Raw genomic sequence first — 14,310 nt, 5'->3', positions numbered from 1 at the left:
ATTTTGAGGTACTACCTGAATATTTTTGTTTTCATGCTACTTTATGCTTCGACTTCAATACATTTTAACGACAAATAATGTATTTTTATTCCTCTACATTCATTTGATAACTTTAATTACTTTTCAGATTCACATTAATAAAACAAAAAATTGCGTGATCATAAGACTTTATAGTAGAAAAGTCACAAGCTACACAGCAGAAATCCAAACACAGGCTATAAGGTAAAATTTGATCCACCTTTTCCATCTGTCGCATTACATGTGATGCATGCTTCAGTTAAATAATATAGGCCTAGATTATTAATGTGAAATGTGTTATTCTGCATAATGAGTAGCCTACGTCTACATTTGGTACTTAACATATATTTTGATTCTTATACGTTTGTATTTTTACTTAAGTAACATTTTGAATGCAGGACTTTTATTATTAGTAGTAGTATTTTTACAATGCATTGCTACTTTTACTGTTGTCGGGGAAAACGCATTTGAATACTTTACAAGACTGCTCATATTCCCCCTGTCTTTAGAGTAGGGTAAGGTGCTTTATTTTGAAAGCAGTGAGGAGAAGCAGCAAACTCTATATTCCGTGCACATTGACGCTGGATGGAGCTGTCCTCTATGATGTTACCGTCGCCTGTCTAGGCTACAAATGATGCTCCATGAGCATCTGCAGCAGCGATCCCCTGCTCTGCCGCTGAGCCGTGAGCATGCCACCCCTGCAGCTTCATCGTACCAGCCTCACTGACAGTCGTCCACCTCCAGCAAGATGTATTTCAACCGGAGAGCCAAGAAGATACACAGTGAGGGAGGTACGCATAAAGCAAACACTTGGGTTCATCTTTGCTCCACTAGGGATCCGCCCACCGCTTAGTTCGTGACCTGTCAATGTAAGCTGGTGGTTTTCTTACTGTTCAGATTTGGCCGGTCCTTACTGAGAATACAGAGGCCTGTGCACAGCTGATTTATATTTGATATGTGCTTAGCATATTAACTGTGATCGGTACTGTCCGAGACTGCGGCATGGTTGTGTTCCAGCCTGAGTCAGTTGTTTGTTTGGCACCGGGGATGCAAGGGCAAGCAGACTGCAGGTGCCTGTTTGAGGTTATTTTCTATAGCCAAATCACGTGTGCTGTGCCTTAACATCACGAACAGATGGTATATTTATTCCTGAAAGGGTGAATGTGACTCTGTGGTGTGACCTTATTGCTGTGTATAGAATGTACTGTATTTACCGTGGCATCATTTATTGTGTTCTGTAATATGGTAACAGTATGTTTTGACCTCCTTCTTTCGTATGATTCGCCTAAATATGGCGATTTACTGATAGTCTGTTCTTGTGTAATATGTAATGTAGTAAGCAATATAGTTCCATGTAATGTTGCATTTCAAACGTCCAGCAAAGCTCCTGCAGTTAAGTCCAAGAACAGCCTTTAACTTCACCGACTTATAAACCACGTGACTATTTAAGGAGAACTCCTGAGCCCTGCGGAAATGCGTCTCCCTCACCTTAAGGTCATCCACATCCAGAGCCCAGACAGGGGTGATTCAGGTTGTTGTACACTGTGGCTGTATCTGCTGGATGCTATGTGAACAAAGGTTTATTTATTTTAAATAAACCCCTTATGACAAACTGCGAGGTGTTGGCTACAGTCTCACTTTTTGGCAGAGAATGCACCATCTTCTCCTCAGAGTTGGAAAGAGGATGGTGTATAAACAAGAGGCTGCGTTGGATGATTTCACACAGGGCACAGAGACATCGGATTGGATTGTCCTGGAAGAGAGGAGCATGTGTTTGATTCATCCAGATACTGTTACTAGTGACTGGCACATGGGCTGCATTGCTGTCCTTTCTGTATATTTGTGTTTGCATGCCTATTGCAGCTTCCAGAAATAGAAAGCAGGGCACATTGTGAGCATGATGGGCATCAACTGAGCCATGCTGTCTTGAGGCCAGAGGTTCCCTGATCTTTATTTGTTGTTAAAAGAATGTACACAACTGGTCATGAGGGTCCATATTCTTACCAGAGGAAAGGTCAACAGTTAAAAAGCATTCAGCCTTAAAAGGTTGAAGGATATCTATGGCAGTATAGTGATAAAGGGGACAAGACTCTTCCTTTTACCCATGGTATTTTTAATAGAATGTTAGATGGCCTCTTAATGAGCCACACATTAACAAGTCTGTTGCGTGATATTGATCTCGCTATCTAGCGGAACAATTATGAGATTTCATTCTTTTTTTTTTTTTTGTTTATATTAGAACAATTAGTGTGAGACTTTCAGTAACACTGGTGGAGACCTTTTTGGTTTCACTGGGTCTAAACAGTGTATAAGAGTGTTCAGCTCAGCCATATTTATAGCATGGAAATGAATTGGTACTCGTAGAAGAACATCATTCAGCATGTACATGTGATCCCTCCTGGACTCGATGTGTTGACTGTACTGTAATCTCTAGGAGCCTGACCTCATGATTCTGTGCTCCAATTAGCAAGCTGCCATGTCCCTGGTGATGACGTCTGCAGCTGCCAATCTGCCACATTTATTCACACATTCTCACAAACACAGTAACATTTTTTTAAATTTAAAATAAGTAGTTCTCGTACCACTTTTTATACTCACAAATACACAAAGCGATTTTCACATTGGTTGAGAAAGCAGGATGTACTGTAGAAGAAGTATTTAAATTATGTCACAATACAAAGCTAAACCAAAGGTAATTAAGATGCCTTATAGTCTTTGTCTTGAATATAAGGACACCTCTTGTCCCAGTGTTGGTGGGTCTAGTTATGTGAATCATGCAGCTCAACCAGCTGTCAACAGTATGCCTGTTTTGGGAAGATAATGATCGGTCGTCATGGCTGTGAGCCACTGAAGATGCCATTTGGGAGATAAAGAGGTCTAAATAATTGCAGAAACCAGGTAATTACACCAGCTTGACACACGGGGGCAATCCTGGGCAAGTCTACTGCTACTGCTATATGCACAGTAACTACCAGAGATGCAGCTTTCATTTGCAGGCATGAATCTCATCTCACTATTAGTGCTTCCAGTGACAAGCACATACAAACACATGCATTGACACATAGATATCTTGTGTGTGGTGTGTGTATATTGACTTGTTGTCTTGTGTGTGTTGTTTTCTCACGCCGCGGCCTCTCTGGCACCCACAGAGCAGTTAGTGTTGACCACCATTAGGCAGGAGGCTTCTGAACTGCAGGACCCAGGCCAGGGCGCCAGTGCTACCATGCGTGCCCGCCTCACAGACAGGTTTGACAAAAGTGAGTCTGCTCAAATTAGACTGGATGATGCCCTATTTGTGTCCAGAGCCCCAAGGTGCATGCGGCCATGCCAAGTGCAACAGCTAGGAGCAGCTGACTCCCATGCTTGGCCCTGGTGGTTGGGAGTCAGCTGGTTCTTGTCTGAAAGAGTTAAGATGTGATATTACTGCTGTGGACCCTGAATAATCTGTAGCTCCTTGGGGCCTGGAGTGATGAATGCTGAACAGGAATTAACCCTCTCACTGCATGTGCTTGTAGATAGTGAGGTGTCCACCATGCCACACCATGGTGATGAAGACAAACGTATGTGCACTGGGGTCTTTAAGCAGATCCTTCAATATGAATACATATGCATGCTGTAAAAGACAACACATGCATGCATGGGCATGGCATGCCTGAACAGACATGTACATGAGCACTGCTGCATGCATGTATGACACACAAGTGACTGTGAGCAGGAATTAGCGAGGTGGCGGGGGAGCAGCTGCATGTAGGGGCCTTGCATGTTTTCTGCCTTGAAAGAGAGAGTGTGTCTATAATCCAGTGTCACGGTGTGAGTATGTATACGTGAATATGCACATTTGTTTAGTGTGTGTGTGTCTGTGTGTGTTGCAGTCTCACCTGTAGGATTATCAGGTTATGGATTAGCAGCAGGTGAAGTTGCAGAGCAGACACACAGGGGATTATCATGCTCACTCGCTTGGCCCGTAAAATGTTTCTTGCTCTACTTCTTTCTCTGTTATGGGGGTGAATGAACCCACTGGGAATGCGTGAGACCAGGTTTAGCAGAACCTGCAAATAGGGCCTGGAGACACCAGGACAGCCATGGGATGTGGGGGTCACCCAGGCAGACGACACTCTGTAGGTAATGCTTTCCTGACCACACAACCAGATTGTGACCTGTGGGGGATTTAATTCAATTAAAGTTGCTGATATAACTGAGGTAATCGTGGGTTAGCATTAGCCCAAGAACAATATGGTGGTGCCTTTGGCTGTTAGAGGATTAAAATCTGAGATGTTTCTGTTAATGGGCAATGGTTAAACTTGGTCAAGACGGAGACAAAACGTGATGGGATTATGTATGCTCTGATTTGCTGATGTTCATTTAGCTGCCCAAATGCAATTGCATCTAAAATGTTTTGACAATTTTCAGATGATAAACATGTGGAAACAGCCAGAGAATCTGTCCTCAGTGTGGCTTGTGGAGGTGGGAATGGCTTGACAACTGGGGATAATTTCAGATATTCTTCTAAAACTGCGGCTATGATTAGCTATTTTCTTTCTGACTCATTTCATCTCTGGGCTGTTCTTTAGAAGACAGAGAGACGATGCATCTCTCTGTTTGACATGATTGTAACCATCTCACAACCTGCGTTTGTGGCACTTACAACACAGCTCTGGCAGTTGTGGTAATTGAAACTGCCGCTGAGGGAGATGCGGTGACGGGGGCTGACATGAGTCATTTATTGAGTAAAGACTGAGGCACAGCACTGACAGAGTCTATGGTGAAATATGCTCTGCCATACTGGAAAATGTAGATGAATTATGCAGCTTGTCTCCATCCATTATTCAGGAGCTCAGCCAGTGGAAGTTTGGTACCAAGCCAGGGCATCTTTGGCTCAACACAAGACATAAAGTTAATACTCCATATACAAATGACATCTTCTGGATTTAACTGTATTCACTTTCACAGTTTTGCCCTTGTTCTGCTAAATGGAGCAGGTCCTTTCATCTGTCCACTTTGTAAAATATGTTTGGTTAAATAGGCTTATCCAATAGTTGTAAATTACCATCACACCCAGTGGCAAGAAATCACTTTATTCTGCAAGAAGCCAGAACATTTTCCTCCATCCAGTCTTCATCGGTGTCAGCCTCACAGTGCAGCTGCTTCTTTAAACATTGCACACAGGTGAAACCTCGAGTTAGTGAGCTGCACCTGGTTGAGTAATCATGAGTGAAACAAGCTGGGCTCTGAGAGCACCGGTAAAAGTGACACTATGTTCAAATCCATGTAATAATTATCCATTTTTCCATAAACAGAGCTCGTATTGTGGAGCTCAGGTATCCACCGATCAGTGAACGGCTTCACGCCTGATGTTTGCCGTGCATGCTTGAACATCAGTGCCTTTTTGATGCAGTTAAATTAGAAAACCTGCTGTCTGGCTTTACATAGGTTTGATGGCCGAATAAAGTGATTTTGTTCTATTGGGCGCAATCCTAATTTACAACTATTGTATAATATTACTGGGACAATGCACCGATTTCTCCTGAGTACATAAATGCACACACTGTAACCATTCAGCTGACAAGGCGCCCTGTATAAGTTTTTTTTAAGAAAAGGGACACGTCTTGTTTATACCACAGCTGGGTAGCTGGCAGTATCATAGCATAGGATCGTGGTGTCTGTTGAAGGAAGACAGTCTTAACCTCTGGCTACAGGTTATCAGACCTACGGTACCTGTCTGGCTAGCCTGGATGCTTCATGTGTAAGTGATCTGACTGTGCTGATTCATCAACAGCAATGGGTTACAGAGGTGACTGTACCTCTGCTCCATCACAGGTAAAGAACCGAGGCATTGATCTCATCAGAAATGAATAAGAGCCAAAGTGGGTTGCTGAGAAAGCCACTATTGATCTGCTTAGAAAGGTAGAGTCCACAGGGGTTAAAAAGTGCAGGGGTAGCGTATAAATAGATTTACAAGCACAGAAATGAACAAGGTACTGAAAAAGTAGATAATACATGATGAAGAGGGAAAAGTTGCTTAGTGACAGGAAAGAAGATAAAGTGCATTGCCCTTGACTACCTTTAACCTTGTATCATCCTTAATCATTTCCTTAACAATCCATCTCTATCTTGATTGACCGCAGCGCCGTTTGCGGTGTGGAGTGCTGAGCTATGATTGTGACTTACATTTCTGTTAGGTCTGGAGGTAATAACCTGGTGAGAGATAGAGATGAGAGATAGGCTGCTCGTGGATCATTTTGCTTACAGAGACTTTGACCCTTGCTCTCTGCATTGATTTTGTGGGCTGGTGTGGAGTTGTATTATATAAAGGCTGGAGTTTTTAAACAGTGTAAACTGTTTACTAAATGTAAACTGAAAGTTTGTTTACTGTAAAAACACACAACTTACTGTCTCCTTCAGTGAAGAGGTGGAGGTCTGATGAGTCCGCTGTGATAACAGTACACCCAGCAGACAAACCTGACTGGCTTATGTCTCTGTAATTTTAGAGGGTTGTTGCCTACTTCAGGCTTGAGTGCAACATAATGATATTAACCTAATTTTGGTTAATAATGAGAGGATACAGTGACCCGTCTGCGGTAGGATAGTGCTGCGGGTATAGAGTTTTGGGTCTGTGCAAATTCAGTCTGCTAAACCCTGCCAGTGCATATTCCTTTCTAATTTATTTATGATTGGCCTGTTGTTATTTTCACTTACAGGCTCAGACAGACACACAATATGCACAGATCCCAAAAAGGGGTACAACTATTGCACACAAATAAGAATCACTTAATAAATCATAGGAGAAAATGAGTGCTTAAAGGAATATTGTAACGCATATAGTAATGTTTAGTGATGCATATGAGCTGTGGATTAACAGTTAACAATGGGACGTTACAGTTAGGCTAGAAAAGTCTTTGTGGGCACAAAATATTATCAGGTCTACCTGTGGCTTAGCAGAAGGGTGGCACCTGGCTCTAGGTAGACCAGCCGGTCACTGCTGTTGCACATGTGGCATCGGTGGAAGAGGAAGCCACACGAAGTGATGTCCTGATAAGTGGTTTCTGCTCTAGGGATGCCATTTGACCCATCTGTGTCTTGCCACAAGACCTTAAAGCGATATGAGCCTTCTTGCCCTTTAAGAGCCGAGCCCCGGCTTTGTCCCTCCGCAGTACCGAGGGAGCTCCACATGGCTTCCTCTCGCTGTCTGAGCGAGTAGAGATGGGCAGCACAGCTTCGAACTGGAGGCAGGATTGCCCAACAGACGGCGAAAATAGACGGCAGGTGGCCAGATGACACGGCGGCGGAGCTTGGCGCCAGTATCTTTCACCAGGACTGGGAGCCTCCTCTTCATTAAAGTCGAGGGAGCAGAGAGGAGGCAGGGGCGTGCTGCTGCATCTGTCCTTGCCCGGGTTCGCCGTTGTTGTGCCAGCTGAGTAAACTGTGGCATCCAGACCTGTTAACATTGCTCTCACTTCCCTACTGTGCCTGCAGAGCCTTTACATAGGTGCCGTGGGCGCAGTCGAGGATCAGTAATGACCTGCTCCTGGAGCTGATGCGGGGGTGAACGAGCGGAGATCACGACGCTTTAAAATGGTTGGAGATGATAAAGCTAGCGAGTCAGGGAGTCTGCAGGAAAAAAAACGTGTTGCATCTTCTCCTCTCACTTTTTTTGGGATAATTCGTGCGTGGAGCGTAATGACAGCCGCGATGTGCGCCGCGCTGTCAGTGTGGACAAGTTGACGTGCTGATAAAACAGACAAACCCGGAGTTGTTTGTTCGCCATTGTGCATCCCTCAGCATATAGGCTGGGTTCCCGTGGGTGTAGGCAAACCCGCGTGGGCACACTGACGCTACCTGCATAATAATAGTGGAACACACAAGGGGTTGTTTGGAAACGTCAACGAATCGACCGGTTTCAGCATAAATCAACAATACAGCTTCATCTGGCACTGATCTGTCGCCTTGCTTTTGAACTGTAAACCACGTCTTCCGTCTATGTCTCTGCCTCTCTCCCTCCCTCCCTCCCCCTTCTCTCTTCTGTCTCTCTGTCTCTCACTCACACTCACTCAGACTCACCTCTCTCCCATCAAACCAACGGTGCAGGACCTGCTTGCTCGTCCTCCGGTTACCGCAAGGCAGATGATGAGATGTCCGGGGCCACTTCCCAGGCGGATCCACTAGACGCCACGGCGCGGACAGTGCTGCTCAATCGGACACAGACCACCAAGTTCTGCGACAACCATGTCAGGTAGGTGTAACTCTGGGCTTTATCTATCAGCTGGCTGCACCTTGTGTAATGATGCATGTGTTGCTTTAAACGCACTGATTTTTGCTGTGGGTGTACTCTGTCCAGCTGATAGTGGCCTCTGAGCTGCCTTACACAGTGAAACGAATTAAATGTAGCTTTGTCTGCCAAATGTTCATATGAATAAACACTTAACAAACCAGCTCAAAGTACACATGATATCAAAGTTATGAAACCTCGGGTTGTGTTTTCGGTTTTGTTTTTATGTAAAGCCTGATAGGCTTATCCTGACTATGGTTGATGTAATGCAAAATATTTTTCACTTGCAGCCTGTTTTATGTAGGTGAGAGTGTCTTGCTAAAGGCCACCGGCAGTGGATGTTTGCCCACAGGAGCTTTGCACCCATGTTGGCTGGTTGAAGGACATTACAACCTGTTTCTTTCTGGGGGATTTTTGTCGTTGGCTTTGGACCACTGACATTTAGTTTGTATTTTTCTTCTTAAAATTTTCTTTGAAATCATAGTAATGTAAAAAAAAAAATCATGTTTTTCTTTGGTTTCTACAGAAACTCTGTTGATAAGGCCCTTTAATAACTCACCTATTAGGTGATTATTTGTAGCTCTGCTGCTGTCCCAAAGGGTGAGGCTGCCGTACGTCACTGCGTGAAGTCCACTTGAGAATCTCGGGAGAAAAGTGCTTGGTTTAAACAGCCTAACATGACCGTGCTGCTTAATCAATATGCTCTCATGCATATTTAAGGATGCCAGTAAAAGTCAAGTAACTACCTTTATGTGTTTATATAAAGTATAGAAAGCACTAGACCTGCATCCATTTGACAAATTGTGAAGGGTCATTGCAGAATGAGTGGCCTGGTATTTCACCAAGGATAGAAGATGTCTCATCTGATTCTTCAGGACTCAGTTAAATGCTGGACGTGTGATTCTCTTAGTCACAACCTTCTGTCATCTGAGCAGTTTAGAGAAAAGAATAAGTGGGCTTCACATCTTGAACCACACTTCATAACAGTATAATTATTTCACATTTTGTGCTAGTGTGTCTTGGTGGCCCCTCATGTGAGTGAATTTTCTGCTTGTATCTCTTTTATCAACAACATGCAGGCATGTTTAATGTGTCTGACTGTAGTCATAAATACTAAGTTGCCAAGGCAAACAGTATTAGACTTTGATTCGGAGAAACGCCAACATAATTTGTCCCCGGCTTTACTTTTTATAATCCCTGTTTGTATGGTGCCATATGAAGCACTGAGCTCATGTTCTGTGAGTGGAAAGCTTCCTGGGTGTCAGTTGACATTCAGTGGTCTTGCCATTATTGTCAGGAGATTGAATTTCACTTTTAAAAGAACCTATTTCAGCTCTCCAAATAAGATTAAGGCTCCCTGGCTCATCTGATTGGATCATGCTTAGTGTCCTGCCCACGCTGCATGGTGATTGGAACGTCAGGAGCACTCTGCCTCCAGAGAGAGGTGTGCCCTCTAATGTCCCTGTGTTCCTGTAACTCTTTGTTAAGGTTTTAAAGGTTTAATAGCCATATTGATTTTTTGATATTAAAGCATTGCAGCTTTTATCTGTATGCTCAACTTGCATCCTCCCTGTTTCCCAGGTCCTACTCTTCCATACTTCATTGTACACAGTAGGTTTTATACAACAGGCACATAAGTAATACTCTCCTGCTTACACATGCAGCAAAATAATCAGCTTATCTTTTTTTTTTTTTTTTTTTGAAAAAGACACTTGCATTTTCAACAAATCTACCTGCCTGTGCCAGACTTCAGCCCAGTGTTTTCTTTTGGCCTTTTACTGTATGAGGAATAATAAATAAATAAATCAATAAAAACACAGCCAAGCCATGCTGCAGCAGGGGAGCATCCCCCTGCAGCTAACAGCTGTTAACACCACAAGCGAGTTAGAAACCTACAGTCTGAAAAAATAACACAGCCAGATGTTTCTGCCTTTTTTCCCCCTGGTCCAGTGGAAACGTGTGCATCGATGTGTGAATTTGTGGAGTTTGGTATCACTTGTGTTTGATTAGATTAAGGCAACTTTATCTGTGAGATCACAGGTGTGTAGTATCACTAACTCTGGTATCTGGAGTATCAGAGTCAGGTCATGGCGTGTGTCTGTGTCTGTGAGTAACGGCTGTTGTTACCCTGTTCTGTGTGTAATGACTTGCTCTTTCTTGTTTGTATGAGTGCGACAGACAGAAAAAGTGGTTATGGGTCCATCTTCTACGAGACTAGAAACCATGATGGAAGGGTGTGTGAACATGGTGCACTCACCCACACACAGACACGCACTGTCCATTAAGCAAAAACATTGTTGAAATTCACTCAACAGAGGGAATAAACAAGGCTGGCCTTGACTTGAAGGTTGACTTTTTTTTATTTTTAGCCTCTCTAAAAGCTCTTACGGTAGCTCCTGACTATAAGAAGACTAATCAATACAGTTGTCTGATCAATACAGTTGATTGACAGGCAGGTTGAGGTTGCCAAGGTTTCTTGCATCTATTTTCTGGGGTTCTGGGTCTACTTTTAGATTGCTGGATTAAAGCTATTGGTCTTTTTTATAGGTGTGACGTGTGTGTGCACCTTGTAATGGCCCTGTTTGGTGCCTCTGGGCACAATTGAGTGTTTCCTATAGATTTTCAAGTGCTGCAACATTAAAACTCAAATGGAGTCTGTTTGCTATTCAGCCTTGAAGGTAATGCTGTTCAAGCATAACGGATTAAAAAACATTAGCACACAATTTATGCATGAATTCCTACTTTTGCTAATGCACTACCTGGCTCTGCCTTCATCTGTCTGAAACTATAGATGGTGTAACATCTGCCTTCTTCTTGTCTTTTTCTGCAGTACCACCAAGTACGGGGTCCTCACCTTTCTGCCACGGTTCCTCTATGAGCAGATCAGGCGGGCTGCCAATGCCTTCTTCCTTTTTATTGCACTCATGCAGGTAAATCCCATGCACAAAACAGTAACAACAGCTCTAAGTGCAGTTGAGTGATGCTTTTTTTTGTTTCTTATGATTCTGGCCTGCACAGGCTTTTAGTAGATAGATCCTGATAGGGCCTAAGTGTTAGATAAAAGGGAAGACACACAAACATGAGTCTGAAATAGTTAGAATAGAAGCAAAGCCCTCCTCTTTGGCTCAACTAGTGAACATCTTAGAACGATGGGCTTCACAATCCTCCATGACCCTCTAAACATGGACCTTAACAAAGCAAAGGCTTTGAATGAGAAGCAGCCCATTCAGACATGTAATGATGTTTTCTCTGAGGGGCATTTTAACCTAGGTGACAGTGTGGTGTGGTGCCAGAACAGTCTTCACCTCGTAATGTTCAAGTGACACTAAAGGAAACTGTGAGGGCACAACTACTGTAGATACACATGAGAAACCTCCTGATTGCATTGGTAACGTGGTTATAGTCCAGCAGGCAGAAACGCTGAGACCTGCATTAACCCCAAGCTCCTAAACCATGCACTAAAATATCCCATTACATGCTTCCCGCCATTGAAGATGGTTTCCACAAACTGCATGCAGACATTATTGTGGATGCCCTTAGTGCATTTTTGCTCTGCAGACTGAACAGGGAGAGCAGCCTTCCCATTATATTCTGGACACTGTGGTGCAGGAAGTGATGGCTTAAGCTGCCTTTCGTCGTAAAGAGCATGAGCTTCTGTCAGGCCTCAGTGGGGTGAAACCCATAGTAGATGACATCATCATACTGTAGTAGACTATGGTGAGACCGATGAGGAAACGATACAAGGGCACAACATCACGCTGATTGCACTGATAGAAAGGTGCATAGAAGTCAAACTGCAGTTTAGAGCCAAGGAGGTCAGATTTCATGGATACATTTTGACAACACATATGCTGAGACGTTACCCAGAGAAGGTGAAGGTAAGTCAGGACATACACCACCTCACAGATGCAAAAGGAGTACAGCAGCTGATTGGCTTTGTTAATCACCTTTCCAAAGACGTGCCATGACTTTCTGTGGAGTCTGTTTGACGGGGATGTGGCCTGATCTGAGATAGTACAGTGCAACAAATCCATGGAGTCACTGTTTGGAGTGATGCAAGCCATAAAGACCTGTGGCATGGTCTTCAACAGGACGATCAGCCAGTGTGCCTCTTGTGCACTGTCTCAGGCTGAACAGAACATTGCCCAAATTCAGTAGGAATGCCTGCTCTGAGCAAAGATTTTTCTTGCCTGAAATTTCCCTATTACTTGTACAGCAGGGGTGAGATTATAGTAGAGACAGACCACAAGCCACTGATGGCAATATTCAACAAGCCCATCCTCTGTGTGCCCAGGCGGCTCCAGATTATGCTACTCACACTGCAGAATTACACTTTCAAAGCAGTGCACGGGTCAGGAACAGACATGTATACCAGTGGCACCCTCAGCAGAGCAACAGTACACATGCCACTTTATCTGCAGCCTCCAGCAAGCACAGGGGGATCTCAAAAATGTACACGAGGCAGACTGTCTAAATGTCACAAGTCAATTCCTGACTCGTATCAAAGAAAACGCTGAGTAGAATGAGAATCTACAGAGGCTGAAGTTGGTGGTTCTGCAGGGTCGGCTTGAATATACAGGTACTTTTCAAAAGTCATTGTGTTATTGTGGCAATAATCCTGCACTCAGAATTGCCAGTCGAGAATGCACTTGAGTTGGGTTGGAGGAGATGCCAGCTATAGACAGACATGCTGTCCTAGCCTAATGTCAGAGTCTTTGTCAGTTAGTCCTTAGTGTGGAACAAACATCTGCACTGACAACAAAAAGAAACAGCGGTGCCGCACACACTACAGCTAATGTTTTTCTTTGTACTCACTGTGATTGCCCATTATGGATGCTTTAAGGTACTCAAACACTCTCTATTGCGATGATTTCTGAGTGATGCCTCTCTTGACTCTCATCAGCAAATCCCTGATGTATCACCGACCGGTCGCTACACCACGCTGGTCCCGCTCATCTTCATCCTCACCGTGGCCGGGATCAAAGAGATCATAGAGGACTATGTGAGTACCACAGCCACATGGTCCGAAGCCTTTAGCAACTTTTTTTTTAAAGATAAACAGATGGAGAGAGTATTTTTGATTTATCCCAAAGGGAAATTTCAGTGTTGCAGCAGCCACCAAATTCACAGAAACTACAAGGTATGTAAGGAATAGAATTAAAGCTTAATGGTATACAAAAGCTAAATACACTATAAAATAAAAAACAAAAAGACTAGAGAGTAAAACACACTGTAAATATTTGGTGAAAGTCAGGTGGATAATCTTAAAAAAAAATGTAAATCCAAAGTTTTATTTTCTTGGCAGTGATGCAGAAAGAGAAGCACGGGTAAAGTCTCCTGTAATTTGGCTTTGAAAGCTTTGTTTGTAGCCTAATGGAGTTTATGGTGTCTCACACTATATCAGCAGCAGCTGATGGCAGGAGGTAAACAGCACCAGCAGTGGTGCACGTGAACTCTCTCAGCAGATAATATGGACGTGTACTCATCGCTAACAGTTCAGTGTCTGGGCTACACATTTTTTCATGGTAACATGTCCAGGATTGCACCATCTGTTACTTACAAGCACTGCAGTCATCCCTTCTCTCTCCTCGCTGCTCAGCCTGCTGTCTCTTGTCGGCCCATGCAGTCTGAAAGCCAGTGATGGTGGAGTTGGAGTTTATATTTTAAACTTTCTAACAGTTTATTGCATCACCATATTGTTCAACGATTTGAGACATAAGAATGTTTTATAGAAAGGCAGAGTGTGCGCTTTGATGGAGGTGTGCTAGATATGGCATGGTGCAGGCAAACAGGTTTTTATATCAATATCTTATGACAAATTATTTTGGTCTATTCCAAAAAAAAGAAGTCAGAGTCCTTGTCTCTAACTCCTGAGTCCAAATGCAGTCAATGCTCAAGTCCGAGTCATCGGTGCTCAAATCCAAGTCGAGTCTTGAGTCCTGAAAATCCGGACTTGTGTACTACAACACTGTTTCCTGCAGCCGTGTCTCAGTAAAGCACACAATACTGCATTCCTGATATTCCTG

General features: G+C 43.6%; 1 protein-coding gene across 1 annotated transcript in view; it reads left to right on the top strand.

Moving 5' to 3' along the window:
• Nucleotides 1-552: 552 nt before the first annotated feature.
• Nucleotides 553-14,310, top strand: part of atp8a2 (ATPase phospholipid transporting 8A2) — a 46,733-nt gene continuing 32,975 nt past the window's right edge. Inside the window, exons 1-5 of the mRNA XM_020599968.1 lie at nt 553-809; nt 3,168-3,275; nt 8,071-8,248; nt 11,115-11,214; nt 13,188-13,286. Of these exons, the coding sequence (XP_020455624.1) occupies nt 767-809; nt 3,168-3,275; nt 8,071-8,248; nt 11,115-11,214; nt 13,188-13,286 (528 nt within the window). The 5' untranslated portion in view covers nt 553-766. The remainder of the gene's footprint in view (nt 810-3,167; nt 3,276-8,070; nt 8,249-11,114; nt 11,215-13,187; nt 13,287-14,310) is intronic.

This window comes from Monopterus albus, unplaced genomic scaffold (genome assembly GCF_001952655.1).
Source record: "Monopterus albus unplaced genomic scaffold, M_albus_1.0 scaffold44.1, whole genome shotgun sequence".
Classification (NCBI taxonomy): Eukaryota; Metazoa; Chordata; class Actinopteri; order Synbranchiformes; family Synbranchidae; genus Monopterus; species Monopterus albus.
Note: the sequence above shows the minus strand (reverse complement) of the source record. Positions and strands in the feature narration are given on the sequence as shown.